Source organism: Dacryopinax primogenitus (assembly GCF_000292625.1).
Source record: "Dacryopinax primogenitus strain DJM-731 SS1 chromosome Unknown DACRYscaffold_11, whole genome shotgun sequence".
Taxonomy (NCBI): Eukaryota; Fungi; Basidiomycota; class Dacrymycetes; order Dacrymycetales; family Dacrymycetaceae; genus Dacryopinax; species Dacryopinax primogenitus.
The window spans coordinates 111,764-128,789 of NW_024467208.1; the positions used below are offsets into that span (position 1 = coordinate 111,764).

Here is a 17,026-nt window from a genome sequence, read left to right on the forward strand (position 1 = left end):
CGAGTTGCAGTATTTAGCAGGGTGGACGCGCGGTCAGGAGGGAATACTGGAAAGACCAGATGTACGAACGCGAATACTCCACAGCGACAGGTTAATGAATCGTCCTGTTTCTCCACACTGCTTAACTCGATGATGTCCGCCCAAATTGGTCACGTTCCGGTTGGCTTATTTATCTAGCCGTTCAAATGCTCGCGCATCTGTAGATGTAGATTTTAGATAGAACATTTTCTACGTAAGAAGCCATCCATATGCAAGAAAATCGAAAGTCAGGGAGCTCGTCCTCCCTGCCCAAGTAGAGAGATGTGTTACGTTTGTAGGAATACAAGGAAAAAGACATCGACATCATTCCGGGTCATTACCTTCGTCCTAGAGGGTGAATGGAAGAACAGAGGAAGCGAGGAAAAGTTTACACGTGCTCGTGCTCGTGCTTCTCGTCGTACTCCTCGTCCTGCTTGTTATCAGCGGGGTGCCTGCCAAGAGCAGCGTCCACTCCAGCCTGGGTACCAGCACGGGCAGCGATGGTATCGACCTTGTCCTCGCCGTCGAACAGAGCTGCGGTCTCCTCGAGGGTACGGTTCTTCGTCTCGACGCAGTAGAAGAACATGAAGACGATCTCGAATGCGAGAACACAGTCGTAGACGACGTAGTACTTCCAGCCAATGGCGTCCATGGCAATGGGGTTAGCATACTGGTTGAAGATAAGGGCAAGAGAGATAGTGAAGTTGAAGATGGTGAAGCCCTTGGCACGCAGCGCGTATGGCAGGATCTCCACGGTGTAGGAGACGATAAGCGGGGTATAGGCGATATCGTAAGCGAGATAAAATAGGAAAATGAAGGCGATAACACCGTGCCCTGCTGCTTGCGAGCCCGTGATGGAGTTCTGTGCGAAGCAGATCGTTTGCATCACGTAGAAAAGGAGCATTCCCACGTTGGAAGTCAAGAAGAGGACACGACGACCAGCACGATCACAGAGGAAGGAGGCGATGAGGGCCACGATGAGGTTGAAGATCTGGAGGATACCGTTGATGAGCGTCTGGTCGGTCTGAGAGGTAATGCCGATGGCGGAGAAGACGAGGTTGAGGTAGTAGGATACCAGGCCGTTGCCAGACCATTGGGAGAAGAAGGCGATAGCGATGATGATCCGCATACGACGGCGGTTGCCCGGGGTGGAGAAGAGCGTGAGCCACCCGACGTTCTTGGCAATCTCCTTGTCAAGTGCGATGGCCTCCTTGATCTCGTTGTACTCGAACTGAACAAGGGGGTCCTGCTCATTTCCACGTCCGTGGTAGTATGCGAGGATGTTGAGTGCTTTCTCATGCTTGCCGCGGGAGACGAGCCAACGGGGTGACTCGGGGCAGAACCAAATGAGGCAGACCTGAAGGACGGAAGGTAGACCCTGCAGGATGGAGGGGATCCTCCATGCCCACTCGGTGCTGATGCGGAAAGTGCCGAAAGTCGTCCATGCAGCAACGATCGAGCCGGAATACCAGAGGGAGTTGTATGTCGATACAAGCGGGGCACGATGGGGTGGGTATGCGAGCTCAGAAACCAGCAGGGGGGCGGCGTTGGCGGCGAAAGTGAGCCCGAAGCCGATCAGGAAACGGGCACCGGTGAACATGCCCACGCTCTGAGCCGCAGATTGCACGGCAGTGCCGATGATCATGAGCGACGCGCCCCAGATAATGGCGAGCTTGCGTCCAATGCCATCGGTGACATAAGGGGCGATGGGGGTCGCACACAGAGCACCGATATTCTGGATCGCGTTCAACAGACCGAGCTTGCCACCCGCTGGGTTGCCCATAGCGCCTTTCCATTGGTCGAGGATCTGGAGACCGTCTAGGACAACATCAGCACGCGATCACCGTAAATTGGGATGGAGACGCACTCATCATGGAGCCATCGTAGCCGTTGGTGTACGAGGTGATGAGCAACAGGAAGATCCAGGCATTGAGTGCAAGTAAACGACCATTCTTATACCATGGTCGGGGGTCAAGCAACTCAGCGATAGCGAGCGCAGTGGGCTCTTTGTTACTGACGGCGCCTGGAGCCATCTTTGCGTTCGGTGTGTGGTGTGCGAAGACTGGCAATTACTGCCTGTTATAGTGTTTGCGCGTCCAAAGGATACCGAGAATCTTGTCGAAGGTGGTGAAGTACGGTAGCCGAAGAGGCAAAGAAATGCGGGGATCCCGTGGGGGTTGTGCTGTGATCCAGGGCGAAGACGATGGGCTTATATGTCTTGCGACATGGGGTATGTTGGGCATGTCAGTTGCAGCCGGGGGTATGCGGACTAACCGCCATTCTGGGGTCCGTGCCGATGCTGAACGGAGAGTGCTAGGCACAGGGAAGCATACCCGCTTGTTCTGTTCCTTCTTGTGTTTACCCAATTAGTGTCTGTTGCCAAAAAAATCGAAGCAAATGGCCCACAAATGTCACGGTAAGACTGGAAGCGCCCGCCTTCCGCGCTGCGTGAGAGCCGCCTTTGACGTGCACTGCGGGTTGCTTCCAGCCCGATACGTCCGGACAAGAGATCAAGCGGAAAAATTCCGGACTATTAGCATTCCTGGGGCCGTCTTCTCTCATCTGGGGTGTTAATGGACCCCACGGGCAATCGGAAAATTCCTCGTCTAACCACCAAGGCTCGACGTCTGCAACACCCAAACCTGTCCATAACCTGAAGCAATATATTAATGCACCAGCAGCGAACTACGCTGCAATTCCCTTGGCAGGACATAATTCTATTCCAAGCAATGCTCCGGCCGATGCGCTCAGCCCACATCGAGCAATCTGACCGCACCACACGCCAGAACCGCGCCAAGACTCTAATACAGCTCCGAGCGAGATGGAACTTGCGAAGTCTTGGGCGGGAGGAAAGGAGCACAATGTACGTAATTGGGTGAGGGGCGGCGAAGATTCGGTGGTTTAGCGTGGTGCACGGTTTGTCAGACCTGGCACGCATGGTCACGCCGGAGAGATCGTTACGCAGAGTGAGCCGATTGAGATCCTGCCCATTCCCCGCGCTCGCCATTGCCTCCGAGCCGCAGTTTTTCCCGGCGACTCGCCGCGCAAACCCTATTCCCGCCGTATTCGAAATCCTTTGTCGCTCTTTTGTATTGTTGTGTCTCAGCTCCTGAGAAAACGGGGCCGTCATTCAGGGACTGCATGAGGCCGAGCCTCTTGCGGAATAAGCCGGAGTGCAACTGTTGGTTTGGGGGAATATAGAACGATTAATACCCGGATCAATGAGTGGCTGCGATGGGGCATTTACTCGCCCCCGGTGGCAGGTGACGTACACTCCTTTCAGGGAGACGGTGAGATCGGGCGGCCCGCTGGTTCCGCGCAGCGTCGAAAGAACGAAACACCTTGGGACACCTGCAAAATCGGTAGAAAATTCAGTGTGATTATGAATTTTCACTCTTCCTGGCCGACCAATGCCGGGGAGGCCCTTTGTGTATGGACAACGGGGTGATAGGTTCGTTCACCTGATGGTCGACGAATTCGCGAAGCTGCCCCGCGTGCGTATCAGCAAATTGCGAAAACAGAATATGTGCGAATATAGCAAGCTCGTCAAGCGGCTCCGGATGGGCACCCGCATGCCGTACAGCGTTCTTTCGAGGAGCCCCGGGAGGGGTGGGTGGCCAACCTGTGTCGTCGGCCGTTGTGCTGCGCTGGCAAAACGACCTCAAGCCTCTGGGAAACCGCGGAGAAAAGGGAGCCGAGCCGAGCCGAAATGAGAGAACAGAGAAACGGACTGCGGCGCCAACTGTTTTTGGATTTGGGCCAGGTCTCGTGCGAGTGACCACAAGATGTGACAAAGGATGCCGTGTAGCGGGATCCCCATGGGGATTGTGAGCTCCTCTGTCAGAGCTGCGAGGCTATCATCGCCCCATCATCACGTCAGATCAATAGCCAACTCGAGCTTTCCGTGCAGTTTTCTTCAGAGCGAGGACCAGGGAAGTGCAGACAAAAGGCATGTAGCCCGAGCCCTGAACCCGATATGCCGATCCATCAGTGAAGAGATAGATGCACAGCCAATTGGTTCATAAGTCCGATGTGCAAGCGGCTTGTCTGCCTTTGTCTGCCAATAGGGAAAACCACGGACCATAGGTTTTCCCTCATCAGAACGCAGGGACAAGGAGAAGCTCTGACGGAGCCACGTGTTCAAGTTGTTCTCGGATTGTTTCCGCTACAGACCCTGAAAGTCTTGGTCGAAGATCGTTGGTTGGATCCCCTGCTTCGAGTTCGTTGACTCGCCTGGTTGGAAGACTACCGGAGAATCTCCGGCTTAATAGCTCTTCTGGCTTGCGAATCGCTTGTATTCATTAAGGTTGAAACGGAGGACTCGCCTGGGAACAAGCTCGGACGACGATTGAATTCTGCAGACTCTTTGACTCACGGTGGAACGATCACGGAAAAGCTTAGGATGAACGCAGCGGATACGAATTTCACCGCCGGGTTGGAGGGCGATGTAGACCAAGCTGCCATATCGAGAGACACGAAAGTGAAAGTTCTCGTCGTCTGCTTGGGAAACATTTGTCGCAGGTCAGTCCTCTGTTTGCGCGAACATTATGAGTCAGGTGACCGACGGCTAGTCGCGTCCAGCCCGCTTGGGGAGGCCGTGCTTAAGCACGCCGCTAGTCAGCGCGGAAGGGCAGAGAGCATTCATGTGGACAGCGCAGGCACAGCAGCGTACCATGTTGGTGAGGAACCAGACGTTCGGTGCGTTTTCTTGATTTACGACATGTTTGGCTTCCTTCTTTCCTTCTGAATCTGGGCAAGTGCCTCAACAACGTCATTGTTTCCTTTCTCCCACGGTTCTGTTCCATTTTCTCCACTTTGATCTGAACCGACTCATCGGAGCATGGTCATCCTGCAAAGGCCTCTCGATCCCGAGATCTCCCCGAAGCTCTGGCTGTCGACTACCTGCTACCTACCACCGGTCTCCTCCGCCACCAATACATGATCTCCGTTATCACTCCGCCTCCACTGCTCCCGAACGTGTCTCCGTCTCAAATCTCCGGTGGCTCTGACTGCCTCGGTGAAACTCCCATATCTTGCTCCACTCCAACTCCTTCCCGCCTTGCTGTCTTCCCGAAACCTATCCATCGTCCCTACCTCCTTCCCACCCGCCTTCCTACCCTTACACAGTACAGCGAGCAAGTTGGAAGCTGCACTATTTGCGGTAGCTTTCTGTGGCTGTTCCTTTCATCCGCTCGCCCACCGGGCTAGGAGCGCGCCGCGGGGTTGCTGGCGTTACCGCGCCGATCGTCGGTCCTGCGGGTACGGCGGCATTGGCGGCTATGTGCCTGCTTCCTCTTTCCGGCCACGACCTGTGACAGTCGCCCTATAGCCGCGACCCTGGGGCTGCGAAGAGACTGGCAGCGTTAACAACAGAAGCATGGAACTGTCGTTCCTTGGTGAGTAAGAGTCCTTCAGAACCTTGGTTCCGTGCCTAACCGCCAGATGCTGACGATAGAGCGTCGAACCGTCAGCTTTCCTATTCTTCAAGGCTGAAGATGAGTAACACGGCCCACCAGATTCCTTGAAAGCCTCCTCGATTCAATCACCTGATTGGGATGTGGCGTCAACATCTCATCGGCTATCAGAGGGGAACCACCAACCTGTGCTGGCGAGCACCGATGGCGTCGGCTCGACCCTTGCATCAAGGTGGTTTCTTGCCATCCGAGAACACTCGCAGATCTCAAGCCACAATATTCCTACATTTTTCCGAGCCCAGCGTCGGCGACGTTCACTCGATCCCTCAATAACCTGGTCCGCCCGTTGTTTTGGAACCAGGCGCATTCCGATCGCTCCGAGAATTATCCTCGACATTCGCATGATGGGTTTGCTACCGTCGCATCGTCAACTCTTCGATCACCGCCTGCGCACACTGTACTGTCCACCACAGCACCAAAACATGCAAGGACATTCCGTCCAATTCATGGACCCATTCTTTCTTACATAGCTTGGTTTGAGTTGAATCTTGTAGTTGCTTTGGGCTGCTGGAGTTTCGTTGCGATGCGTCTTGCTAACCGCCTTAACCATTTGTAGGACAGTGCAGATATGCAAAGAGGTATGTACGCTTTTTACGGTCTGGCCATTTGTGCTCTAAAACTGACTTGTCTCTTCGTGATAGAACAAGATACCGATCAACCACCTGGCTCGCGCCGTCAACAAGGACGACTTCTTCGAATTTCACTACATCCTAGCTGCTGACCGTCAGAATCTCTCCAACCTGACACGGATGAAGCCGAAGGGCGCATCATCCATAGGTGCGCAATTCTTCAATGTCTTTCGTGTCGGTTGATGATGATATCGGAATCTTGTAGTTCAGCTCTTTGGAGAGTATGGAGATGGTAGAGTCATTGATGACCCGTACTATGGAGGAATGGTGCGTTGCGTCGGGCTGTCTCGGTCCACTGTCGGCATTCACACACAGAGAAAAGCATGGTTTCCAGAAGGCCTATGACCAGTGTCTTTCGTACTCGAACGGATTTCTTGATGATGTTTTCCAAGAGAACATGTCCAAGAAGACTGGCCAACTGTAGTAGACCAACTGTATTATGTGACAGGTGTTCTAGGTACGTTCCAATAAGCGCAAAGCTCGTTGGTCCTTGACCTGTCTTCAATGAAGATGAAATGGTAACGAATGTATTGGTGTCATCGTTGCGTGCATATTACATCCAAGGAAGAAATAGGTCGTTACTGGTATGCATATTATACGATGGTATGTCATATAGGCCCATGCTCCTCCACCTTAAAATAAGAAAAGCACAAAAGATCGTCAGAAGCGCCTACTGCCGGCGCCTGCCATCAGTCCTTCAATGGAATGGTTCTCCAAATCGTGTCTCGCTTTTGTTATGCTGGCATGCATCTCCTTCATCGCATTGCCCAGTTTCACACCGAACCTATTGAGGATGTCCTTCTGCCACGAGTCGTATTTGGCATTAACTCTTGACTGCACCTGCTCATAGTCGATGGTACAAATACCAAATGAATGTGATGTGTCGGAGTTGTCAAATGTTGCCCTCGTGCGCTTGATCTCGATGAGAAGTTGCTGCCAACTAGCCAAGGAATCACCAAGACGTGCAAATACTGCTTCTGGCTCAACATCCCAGAGTGACTGGAATTGAAGCCATTTGGCGACATAGTCCTTGATCTCTTGCACCTTTGCCTCGACGAGAGTAAATGGTCGTTCGAGTGTTTTGGTGTCCAATCGCAGTAACTATCCTAATGTGTTAGCGCTACTTCGAAAGAATATGGGGGGCATGATGCCGCACCAATGGCGTGTAAGTCAAATCGGCCGTTTGGGAGCCTATTGTCTGCAGGCTAATCTCATAACTTGATGTATGTATTCTACGAAGGCCACAAATGACACCTGCACAAGTTGTAAGCGACTGAAGGTACGTAATGCGGGTTGTACGTACCAAGCCACTCATGTAGCTGACGGAGCCAGCTCTCCCTCGCATACTCAATCGGTGGATCGAGGAAGATCACCTGATTTTGTATGCGAATCTCATGAACAATTGCCTTGACGCGAAGATGACCGTCCTGTCACTCATTGAGCACTCCATTCTGCATGGATAGCATCCTTTCTCACCTTGTCATTATCCTTTCGCTTGTCTCCTCTCCGCTTGCCATCCCTTGCCCTCGCATCGTCCTCTTTTCCAGCCGCTGAGGTATCAAACTCCGCACACCATGTTTCGACTATTCGCTCCAGTCTTCTTAACAAGCTCTCTTCAATGCGAGTGTCTAACTGAGTGACCCAGTGTTCCAAGTTGGCGTATCCTTCAAGATTGAGTTTGTCGATGATAGCTTGGATGTTCGCAAGATGCACAGAGAATGTTTCCGTTGAATAAGCACATGTCGAGAGCTCTTCCACCTCCTTGTTAATATTACGATAGAGCTCTATCGCATTATTGGTCTTGTCCTAAAAGATTGTCTGAACAATGTAATCCTAGACTCGACATTGGACTCACTTGGAGCAAGTTGACACCAGTAGCGAAGTTACGGATGTACGCTAGATGTTTGCTTTCCGTGCCTTCAGTTCCGAATGCGGCAGCGTCGTACGTATTCACGTAATACTCCCACTTGTAGTTGATGCCTACTCCTGTAAATAACCGGCGGAAAAGAAAGGTGGGGGACATTACCTCTTGCGATCATATCTTGAGCTTGAATGCGATATTCAGCCACCAGAGGTCCAACTGGTTCGTTCTCTTCTCGCTCGACAAGCTCAACCGTCTGGCCATAAGTTCGCACCGTCTCCATAAGACTGATGGCATGCGGATAAACACGCTTCGCCTCTTTAGCAACATTGTTGATCGCATGCGGTATTTGCACATTGAGCCATAGAAGGTTACGAACTTCCTTAAAGAGAGAGATGGTCTGCGAGTCGTAGTTAACGTGAAGGGTGTACTGTTGTCCACCGCCAAGTCCAGTGCCTCGCGACCTGACGATATCGAATAGCTTTCCGCGGATGGACATATCCCGCCGATTGACTTCGTGCAGCCAAGCTTCGTAAACCTTCCTGACGTCCAACTTCTTTCGGAAGCTTTCGCTCTCTTGTTGAAGGCGCTGACCCTCGGCATAGTGATGCCACTCTTTTCCGAGCACATCCTCTACTCGTTTCATGTACATTCGCAGCTGGCGCTCTATCTGTCTCGCCCAGATGATGGTGCTGCTAATCTCAGGCAGATCGCGCATTTGGGCCATATGGAATGCTTCAGACTTGCGATATTGTCCTCTCATCTGCGAGACGATGAGTGTGATACAGTTATTCTTCAGTGCAGAGAGCATACTTTGGCATGAAGATGTTGGATGTCATCTTTGACAGACTCAATGAGCTGCGTTTGATATTCTTGGATCGCACTGCGTATCTACAAGAGGGTTAGTAGTACTCAGAATGAGCTATCTATATAAGCATACCTTTGGACGAACAAACAGCGCGTTGAACTTGGAGAAGGCACGGAACATCTCGCTAGCGTTACGAGCCATCCCTAGCCGATCACGCATACGGGAGATGATCTGATTCTCGACTCTTGCAATGCGTTCATTGTATGTCGTCTCCGCTTGAACCCAGATTTCAGTTCCTTCTGCAATGAAAGTTAGCAGGGGTGAAGTGAATAGGAGGGTAGCAGACTATCACGGACCTGGAGTAACATCCAGCACATCCACATTCCTCACTCCATCGTACGCTGCGCGTACTTCTTCTTCCATCTCCGCATCCATCACACCCTCGACACCTCCCGGACCACGCCTCCCAGGTGCCGTCATCACTCTCAATTGCTCATGCCTCTCTCTGAAACCACGCAGAAAGCCAATCCGTTCTTGTAATTTGAGGTGCTCTGCTTGGATCTTGATGGGGATGAACCGCTCGTTCCGCCTTCTGGTCACTTCGCGGGCCACATTCGTAAACTCCTTGACCTGACCGTGCGATCAGCTAAGCTCCTGTAAGAATCTGAAAAACCGCTCACTTGCTCGTCCCACATCTTGAATACCTCCCCAGTCTGCGTCATCATATGTGCAAAGGTGTCATAAGGCAGGTACATGAGCCTATGAGAAGCAAGGACATTCAAGAGCGCAGCCGTGAAATCTCGCGAGATAGCCTCGACCAAAGGTAATGCGCGTCGGATTGGGTACGAGGACAATCGCAATTTCTTGTTCAGATGGGAGAAAATCTGGTATAACGCATCGCTGATCTTATCCAAGTCGGTGGCGGATAAGAGCTCGTTTAGTGGGAAATCCTTCATGAGGTTGTTGTAGTTTCGTACTGTTCCGTACTCAGTCTAGTTGCTAATGTTCGCAACACATGTATACTCACCTCGTGCCATATGGTCATTCAGACCAGTGTCGGCATGAAACCCGACTGTCGCTCGGTACCGCTTGGCTGACCTCAAAACCTCCATGATCATGCGCACACCATCGTCGTTCAATTGGTTGTCGACGTGTTCCAGCTCGCGTTCCAAACCAAGCCAAAAGTTGATTTCTTGGGACGCAGTTCCAGATGACACCTCGCGGTCGAGGCGTGTCACTGTTTGGATCTGTTTGATCCACGAGTTCACGTCCGATTGCAGACGGTTCAGGAAGGTTGAATCGACGAGCAAGTCAGGTGGAAGGTCGTCGATGGTGGGCTTTTCGTCTCGTGCATATGCCTGAATGGTTGCTAAGTGCCTGGATATATGCATAGTGTTGCGTGCCTACCTGATCAACAGCGCGTTGAATGTAAGGATTGACGGCAAGATGGATTTCAGGAATCTCTACGTTTTGCTGGAGGTGCAGCAGACTGAGCTCGAGTTCGGCGAACTTGCGCTTCGTGAGTGGTACACCGGCTTGCCGATCCTCCTTTCCCGTGCCTGTGAGCGCACCACCTCCTTTGAGCTCGCGTCCACCGCCTTTTCGCGAAACATATGCGTCGAACCAGGGTGCGACGCCGAGATGCACCAGCGAGTGCAGCGACTCGTAGGGCGCTGATCCTTCCGCTGGGGAGTATAAGTTGAGCATATGCAGTTGTTGAGCGAGGGGAATAGAGGAGTCGAGCGTAGGTTGGCGCTTGATCAATGCCAAGGTTGCTGCAGGAGGAGGGTCATAGGAGAGTGTCGAAGTTAAATGGTAGGTATATGCGGGCGGAAGGGCGTCATCTACAGGATACAGTTAGCACCTGAGCACAAAAAGAGCCTTCGAATCCTGTCTGGTACGTGCCTTCTGCCGGTTTTTGCATCTTGACCACGTACAGAGCACCCATTCCCGAGCTGGAGTCCTCGGCAAACCGCTCGACTTTCGCTTCCCATTCCTCATCATTCCATATGCTCTCAAGCTCCTCTGGTAAAGATCCCACCACGGCCGTTAGCAGAAGTTCTAAATAATGTTTGAAGACGGCGGTGTCGAATTGCAGCGTGGCTCCTGGCGGATGGGCATGTCCATTATTGCCAGGCTGCAACGACGCGGAACCGTTTGCGACAGGGGTTGAATCGGAGGGTGATAGTGTCGACGAGAACGATGGGAGAGTGCCTTCAGTTGGAGATAGAGCCATATGTGCATCAGTAGAGGATTCGGGGATGGGCATTTGCAAAGAATGATACGCAAGTCCAGTCGGGGTATCTGTACGAGCAAGAGGAGCCTGAGAGGCGCAAGGTCGACGCGCAGGGCAGGGACGACGCGCGCGCTCTCATTGCTCCCGGTCAATGTCTTCTGTTAGTTACCACACCAAATAAATACGGTTCACTTGATTAATTGTCACAATCAATAATATCACCTCTTCGTCCTCTAGTCTATGTACACAATTTCCATTGTCAGGGAACGTACGACGAGTAATCAAGTGTCAGAAGTCCCTCACCGGCTGTCTCCGGGAGCAGCTGCCCCGCGCGATGGTAATCGGGTCCGATGTTGTTCGCAGGATTCTCGCATGGGATGCATCAAGATTTCCTCGTATCTCTGAGGAATATCACCTTCAGTGCTTTTCAACACCCTGCTTATCGGTACCTGCTAGGCGAACGTCCGTGCCTGAGCGCATTTCGCAGTATGAACTATGGTGGATGCAGGATATGCCGTCAAATTGCCTCATGAAACCCCGCCACGACACGATACTATATATGCGTGGCCGTGAAATGCACCGTCTTGTCTCATGATTCTAGATTCTCCAGAGAGGTTATATTTGATGAGAACGATGGGAATGTCTCCAAGAGAATCCAATGTCTTACTGTATACGCTGGTTTAGTTGGGATAGGTCAGTATCAACAGACACGATGCTAGATGGTTGCTCTCAACAAAGTCATCCGCAGTAAATCTATTCATTCGTTGTAAGCACATAATTCATCCCATAGTCTACAACCATGAAGGATAACGACAGGCGCCGGTCTAAATACGGTGGGTATCTGGGTCGACAAGCTATCGGAGAACGGAGTATTGACGTGAAGTTGACTCTTCCCTAGTAGGAGGTATACAAGCAGCGGTCGTAGTTTCCACCTTGATTAGCGCCCCACCTGTGATGTAAACTGTAAAATTTATGGTGCGAAATACGGCAAAGAGGCACATACCATGCAGGGAATAAGTGTGCATCTCCTAAATTGGTGTCAGAAGGAGGTTCATCACGACTGCGTCAAGCGTACCGCTAGCGCCTTGGACCGCGAACGAGAGAATGAACACCATCACTTGGGTGCCACCATCAAGAGCGGCTGCGAGGACTACAGCTCCAATCAGACATGGGACACAAGTATATATCGTTCTCCTTACTATAGTTGTACTTCCTGAACCAAACGGGGTATTTCTATAGAAAGAACTATGAACAGGCTGGACTGATCGTTCCGCTGGTAAATCCGTACCCTACGCAAGTACCACTGAGACCAGAAGGCAAGGGCGAAGTAGCTCAAAATTGACGAGTTAATACCGACGCAAAGCCAACCAATGTAGGAGCTGTGAATCACATCAAAACTGTGCGACCAAAACAAAGACTTTCATCGACATACATGATGATCGGAGTGTACTTGATTTGATGATTGAGTGAGGATTACAATTATGAATCGAAGTACTTACAAAGTAATCCAGTTTCAGCTGCGGCAAGAACTTGTGGATGATCCAGAAAGGAACCGGAGCACCAATGCCGAGAAGGAAGGCCAGTGTTACCCATTGGTACTCTTTGCCCACATCGAACAGCTGATGACTAAGACCACCCCAGGCAATGGCTTGGCTGTTGTACGATCTGTGACACGGTCAATCTTGGACTGCAGTCTGACAGAAACCTGAGACGCACTGTGGCTGTTGTCCTGACCAGATATTTGTGCCTTCCACGGACAGAAGGATATCGCGTTGATTGGTAACGATTGAATTCATCATGACCCAATTGAGCAAAGCTCCGATAAGAGTTCCGAGAATCTGGACAGTGTATGTGCAGCGAGGCGGCAACTTGACGTCTTCAGCAGCAGTGTCATTGATGGAATATGCCCCGGTCATGGTGGAACTTACACTGGGCGATCTTCAAATCGCGAAGAACCAGAAGGCCTTGAGCTACACTGTTGTAACTCCAAAGGACCTTTCACATATGCATCAACAATACGATCACGTAAAATGGGACATTTCCCACTCACAAAGTACATGTTTGCAACATGCTTTCCCGGGTGCCTGAATACACCATCAGTCAATACAATACAAAAGAAGGCACAGCTTACAAGTAGCCCCCGATCATTTGAAGGAAGGTGCTATACGTAGCATTGAGCCCCGTGACAGCGCCCAGGGCACCTGCGCAGAGGATGAATCAGGTCAGTTGTAGCGTGCACTGAAAGGGGTAAGGACTCACCAAAGAAGAGAATACAGATAAGGGCTAGGATGAGGGATATAAAGAATCCCCACCAGGGTAAAGTCGAATTGGCTTCGTAAATGACGATCAAACCAACAACCATAGCCACAAGCCAGGTCACACCGTACCTGAAATTTGTTATTACGACAGAACCGCGGTGGAGGGGAAGAACATACCACCAGTCGGGAGAGTCCTTGTACTTGAGCATTTCCTTGTAATGGGGATCAAGGTCTTCTTGGTTCGCCGGGGCAGCCATTTCACTTGAAGCCTGCCAGAACTTCCAGTTAAAGTTCCGTGCCATTCGCAGGAGGTTGTTTGGTGTGGCCCAGGACCACGCCGCTGCAAGATCTTCACGATTCCTGATTAAGAGTGAGGTTGATTCCATAGCTTTATGGATCGAGACCTACCACAGCAATAGGTGGACGATGGTGGCCGAGAATGACACTGCGGGGATGAGTTACAGCTGCATCACGCGAGCCAAGAAGCGTAGTGTTCCAGGCCAAAAGAGAAACCACGTATGTCCCCGCATAGTACAGTAAGCCGACCTCTGGGAAGTCGGTGTCGGTGAGCTCACGATGTGAAAACAAAGGAGGTACATACGTTCGAGTTTGGTATAGTCTACCTCGAAATTATCGTCCAGAATGAGCAGCTGATTGTACGGGGACCCATCCGCATTAAAGAGCGTTTGTGACAGCTATGCAGATGTGAGCAAATAAGTGGAGGGGAAGATTATTGTACAACTGACGAAAGGGAAGCTTTGGGCGTTATAGATATTGCCGAACCATACTCCGCAGAAGACGGCAATGCAAAGCAGGTAACCGATGAAGTTAGCCATCTGTGCTTGCAACGGAATGGCCAGAGGGTTGACGCCGCCAGATATGTACTGCCAATCCAGGCAAAGAGAAAGGAGACCCAAGCCTCTGTTGTCAGCTATGTCAGTGCAGACCGGCGGTAGGAGAGGAGAAAAAACACACTCGTTTCCATTAGTACCTCCAAATACCAAAGTGAATGGCATGGAATTTGGATTGGCGAGGCAGAAGATAGAAAATCCGGTGATAAGGGGGAAGATCCACTGTAGGAAGAGGAGAAATTAGCGGCAGCCCAAAACAACCGTGAATTTGCAGTACCTCTGGCAATAATTCCCAGAAAAAGATGCTATTGATTACGAACTCGCATCAATTTTGATTACGCATGTTCGGGACACACTCACAGGAAGAAGGCCACCCAGAACAGTTTGAGCTTCTTCTGAACTTCATGACGCTCACCATGCAAGGTCTCGAACATGCTAATAAGAGGAAGGACAGTCGGACACAACATGCGAGTAGGATACAGAAGGATGGAGCGCATAACTCCAGCCATTCCGTAGCCAAGCAGTTGGGAGCTGAATAGCATGAAGATTGACAGAGCTGCGTTTGGTGTCTGATTGTAATAAAGTCGTTGGACGGCGAGAATCTCAGTACCCAGGGCGCTGTTCGCAGCGGCGCTGGCCATAATCACCTTGCAACTAGAATCAATACACGAACTTGGGATAAGGATCGGTTTGACGGACGATAGCCGCATGCTCTTTCTTGTTGAATGGACCAGGGTTAAGCCATTTGAAGATTCCCCGTCTGGGTATGAAAACGGCAAGGCCTTCTCCAAGAACGTAAGCTGGAGGGCAATCAGTACAGTGCCAGATAAATATCATGTGTTGACTCACAAATGATGGCCAAGAACATGACAGATACCAAGACGGTTTGTCTACAGAGTCCCTCGTCGTGGTCATCCTGCGTAAGAGGTAGTGATCACTTACGGTTTGAAGTAGTAAATCTCAGCCAGGACACCACCGAAAACGGACAACCCCAAGCCGACAAACCACATGCGAAATGTCCAAGGATTGAGGGAAGGATCATCTTCAGTGGAAATGACTTGAGTGATCAGCTGACGATAATCTGTTTTGACCTCTTTATCGCTGCTGCTGTTAGAGGAGGCTTCGGCCACATCGAACGTGGCAGCGGCAACCTTTGCCAAGCCGGTCTCCTCGTCGCTTCCAGCAATACCGGCTTCCTCGACAGACGCTTTCTCAGTCTCCAGGGGAGTCCGCATCGCAGTCTCGAAGCCACTTCTGTATTCGTTACGGATATCTGACGAGGCATAGTCAAAGGCAACTTCGCGTTGATGTGCATGTGCAGCCTGATCTGCGGCGGTGGCCATGCTTGACTTGCTAGTGGCCTTCGAGCAGGACTTCAAGTAGCCGAAGTATGATGGGTTCGATGACTTCGGAAACCATAGCCTTTGGGTTGACTCCTACAAACATGTCGTCCGACAGGCCAGCAATCTCCACAAGGAACAATGTTGCGAGTACTCGGGAGAGATAGACCGGAGAAGACATGCCTCAATGGATCACGCTCAATCACGATGGTTATGGCGACATCATGCCATTCACTGGGCATCCCGAGGACCAGCCGTCGTTGCTCGAATTGAGTAAGAGGAGTCAATTGCTGTCAGATGAATTCGCAAGATAAGCTGATAAATTCCCTCGAGCATGTGGCGCGAAGCGGTCGAAGTTACGAGCCACGCGGAAGTCATTGAGAACCAAAAATATCACCAGATAGGTGGGGGACGACCGCAAAATAGAAGTCTTATCGTCACTGATTCTGGCACATGGGTTGGTGGAACTTGTTGGCTATTCTCGTGTTGACTGCATGCTGGATTACAGTCAGCATGGCCCCCGTGAAGCTGCCATGATAGTCGTACATAGAAGCTTCCTTCTTAGTCGGCAGTGCAATATGTAGCGAGAATAACGAATTTCAGGAGAAGACAGGAGAAGAAGGCATCTAGCACCCAATGTAATATCTCACTAGTTGAGGTAGGAGCGAGCCGTGTCACCAAACATCGTCGACAGGTCTGCCACATTGCTATGCGAACGTCTCTTGACGGACTCGTGGAGCAATTGTTAGTTCAAGACTCTTCATGATTGCTTCAAGGAAACGACCCAGTCACAGTTCGCAGGATCCTCCAGCACCTTAACGTTCAGCCAGAGATATCCGAGGAGAACGATACAAGTCACAGTTTGTGTCATGTTGGATAGACTGGAGGCCCCCACATGCATCGGAAGGTCTTCCTCCATGTTTGTGGTGTGAAGCTGTCGAGTCGTCGATTAGGGGAGAATAGTAAAAGTGGCGTGGATTGGCCTGCCACAGGCCAATCCGTCCCTATAACGTAGATTATCAGTTGGCGGATCAAATGGGTTAGCGGGTCACCATATAAAACATAGTAACTTCCGGTCCTGATTACACCGCAACACACTTAAAAAATGCCCTTGTACTTTTGGACTCACTATATAACTATGAGGCAGGCTACCTCTCAGTGGTATTCAATATCTCAAAAATAGCCATCTTTCTGTCATACTGTGCTTGGGCTCCAAATTTGCTTCCGTTTTTCCAGTTCGGTGCAATAACAATTATTTGAGCATTTTCAAACAGTGAGCAGTGAAGCCCTGGTCATAGTTTTATAGCAAGGCCGAAATTACAAGGGCAATTTTTAAGTGTGTTGTGGTGTAATCGGGACTGGAAGTTACTATGTTTAATATGGTGACCCGCTAACCCATTTGATCTGCCAACTGATAATCTACGTATACATATAGGCTACATAGATAGTCTAATGGAATCAAATTCCGGTGCCCTAAGGCTGCGCAAGGGTCCTGCACTGCCACTCTTGGCACACCCTCGACACACTCCCCTCTCTAGCTCTTGGACCATC

The 17,026-nt window shown here is 50.9% G+C and overlaps 4 protein-coding genes across 4 annotated transcripts; 1 reads left to right on the plus strand and 3 right to left on the minus strand.

Annotated features, from left to right (window-relative positions):
• Positions 1 to 178: 178 nt before the first annotated feature.
• On the minus strand, positions 179 to 2,128 carry DACRYDRAFT_22748 (hexose transporter). The gene is made up of 2 exons (XM_040772937.1): positions 1,886 to 2,128; positions 179 to 1,836 (listed from the first exon to the last, which is right to left on the minus strand). Exons 1-2 carry the CDS (start codon positions 2,049 to 2,051, stop codon positions 407 to 409), a joined length of 1,596 nt encoding a protein of 531 aa, XP_040627789.1. The 5' UTR covers positions 2,052 to 2,128; the 3' UTR covers positions 179 to 406.
• A 2,131-nt stretch (positions 2,129 to 4,259) lies between these two features.
• On the plus strand, positions 4,260 to 6,567 carry DACRYDRAFT_67649 (phosphotyrosine protein phosphatase). Its single transcript, XM_040775853.1, has 6 exons — positions 4,260 to 4,539; positions 4,600 to 4,716; positions 6,049 to 6,070; positions 6,134 to 6,269; positions 6,327 to 6,388; positions 6,444 to 6,567. Exons 1-6 carry the CDS (start codon positions 4,421 to 4,423, stop codon positions 6,543 to 6,545), a joined length of 558 nt encoding a protein of 185 aa, XP_040627790.1. The 5' UTR covers positions 4,260 to 4,420; the 3' UTR covers positions 6,546 to 6,567.
• A 99-nt stretch (positions 6,568 to 6,666) lies between these two features.
• On the minus strand, positions 6,667 to 11,032 carry DACRYDRAFT_67652 (cytoplasmic dynein heavy chain 1). The gene is made up of 13 exons (XM_040775854.1): positions 10,696 to 11,032; positions 10,198 to 10,634; positions 9,818 to 10,148; positions 9,471 to 9,766; positions 9,147 to 9,420; positions 8,923 to 9,089; positions 8,796 to 8,873; positions 8,148 to 8,745; positions 7,977 to 8,101; positions 7,598 to 7,927; positions 7,425 to 7,548; positions 7,278 to 7,375; positions 6,667 to 7,222 (listed from the first exon to the last, which is right to left on the minus strand). The coding sequence occupies exons 1-13, from the start codon at positions 11,024 to 11,026 to the stop codon at positions 6,782 to 6,784; spliced, it is 3,630 nt and encodes a 1,209-aa protein (XP_040627791.1). The 5' UTR covers positions 11,027 to 11,032; the 3' UTR covers positions 6,667 to 6,781.
• An 888-nt stretch (positions 11,033 to 11,920) lies between these two features.
• Positions 11,921 to 15,478, minus strand: DACRYDRAFT_89359 (oligopeptide transporter; the record flags this gene model as incomplete). Its single annotated transcript, XM_040776909.1, has 22 exons — positions 11,921 to 11,975; positions 12,030 to 12,054; positions 12,102 to 12,176; positions 12,226 to 12,259; positions 12,315 to 12,443; positions 12,526 to 12,691; positions 12,743 to 12,902; positions 12,955 to 13,021; positions 13,077 to 13,110; positions 13,158 to 13,227; positions 13,286 to 13,413; positions 13,462 to 13,644; positions 13,693 to 13,729; positions 13,886 to 13,979; positions 14,031 to 14,205; positions 14,260 to 14,357; positions 14,413 to 14,440; positions 14,496 to 14,782; positions 14,835 to 14,935; positions 14,985 to 15,025; positions 15,078 to 15,205; positions 15,227 to 15,478. 22 exons carry the CDS (start codon positions 15,476 to 15,478, stop codon positions 11,921 to 11,923), a joined length of 2,367 nt encoding a protein of 788 aa, XP_040627792.1.
• Between the last annotated feature and the right edge of the window lie 1,548 nt (positions 15,479 to 17,026).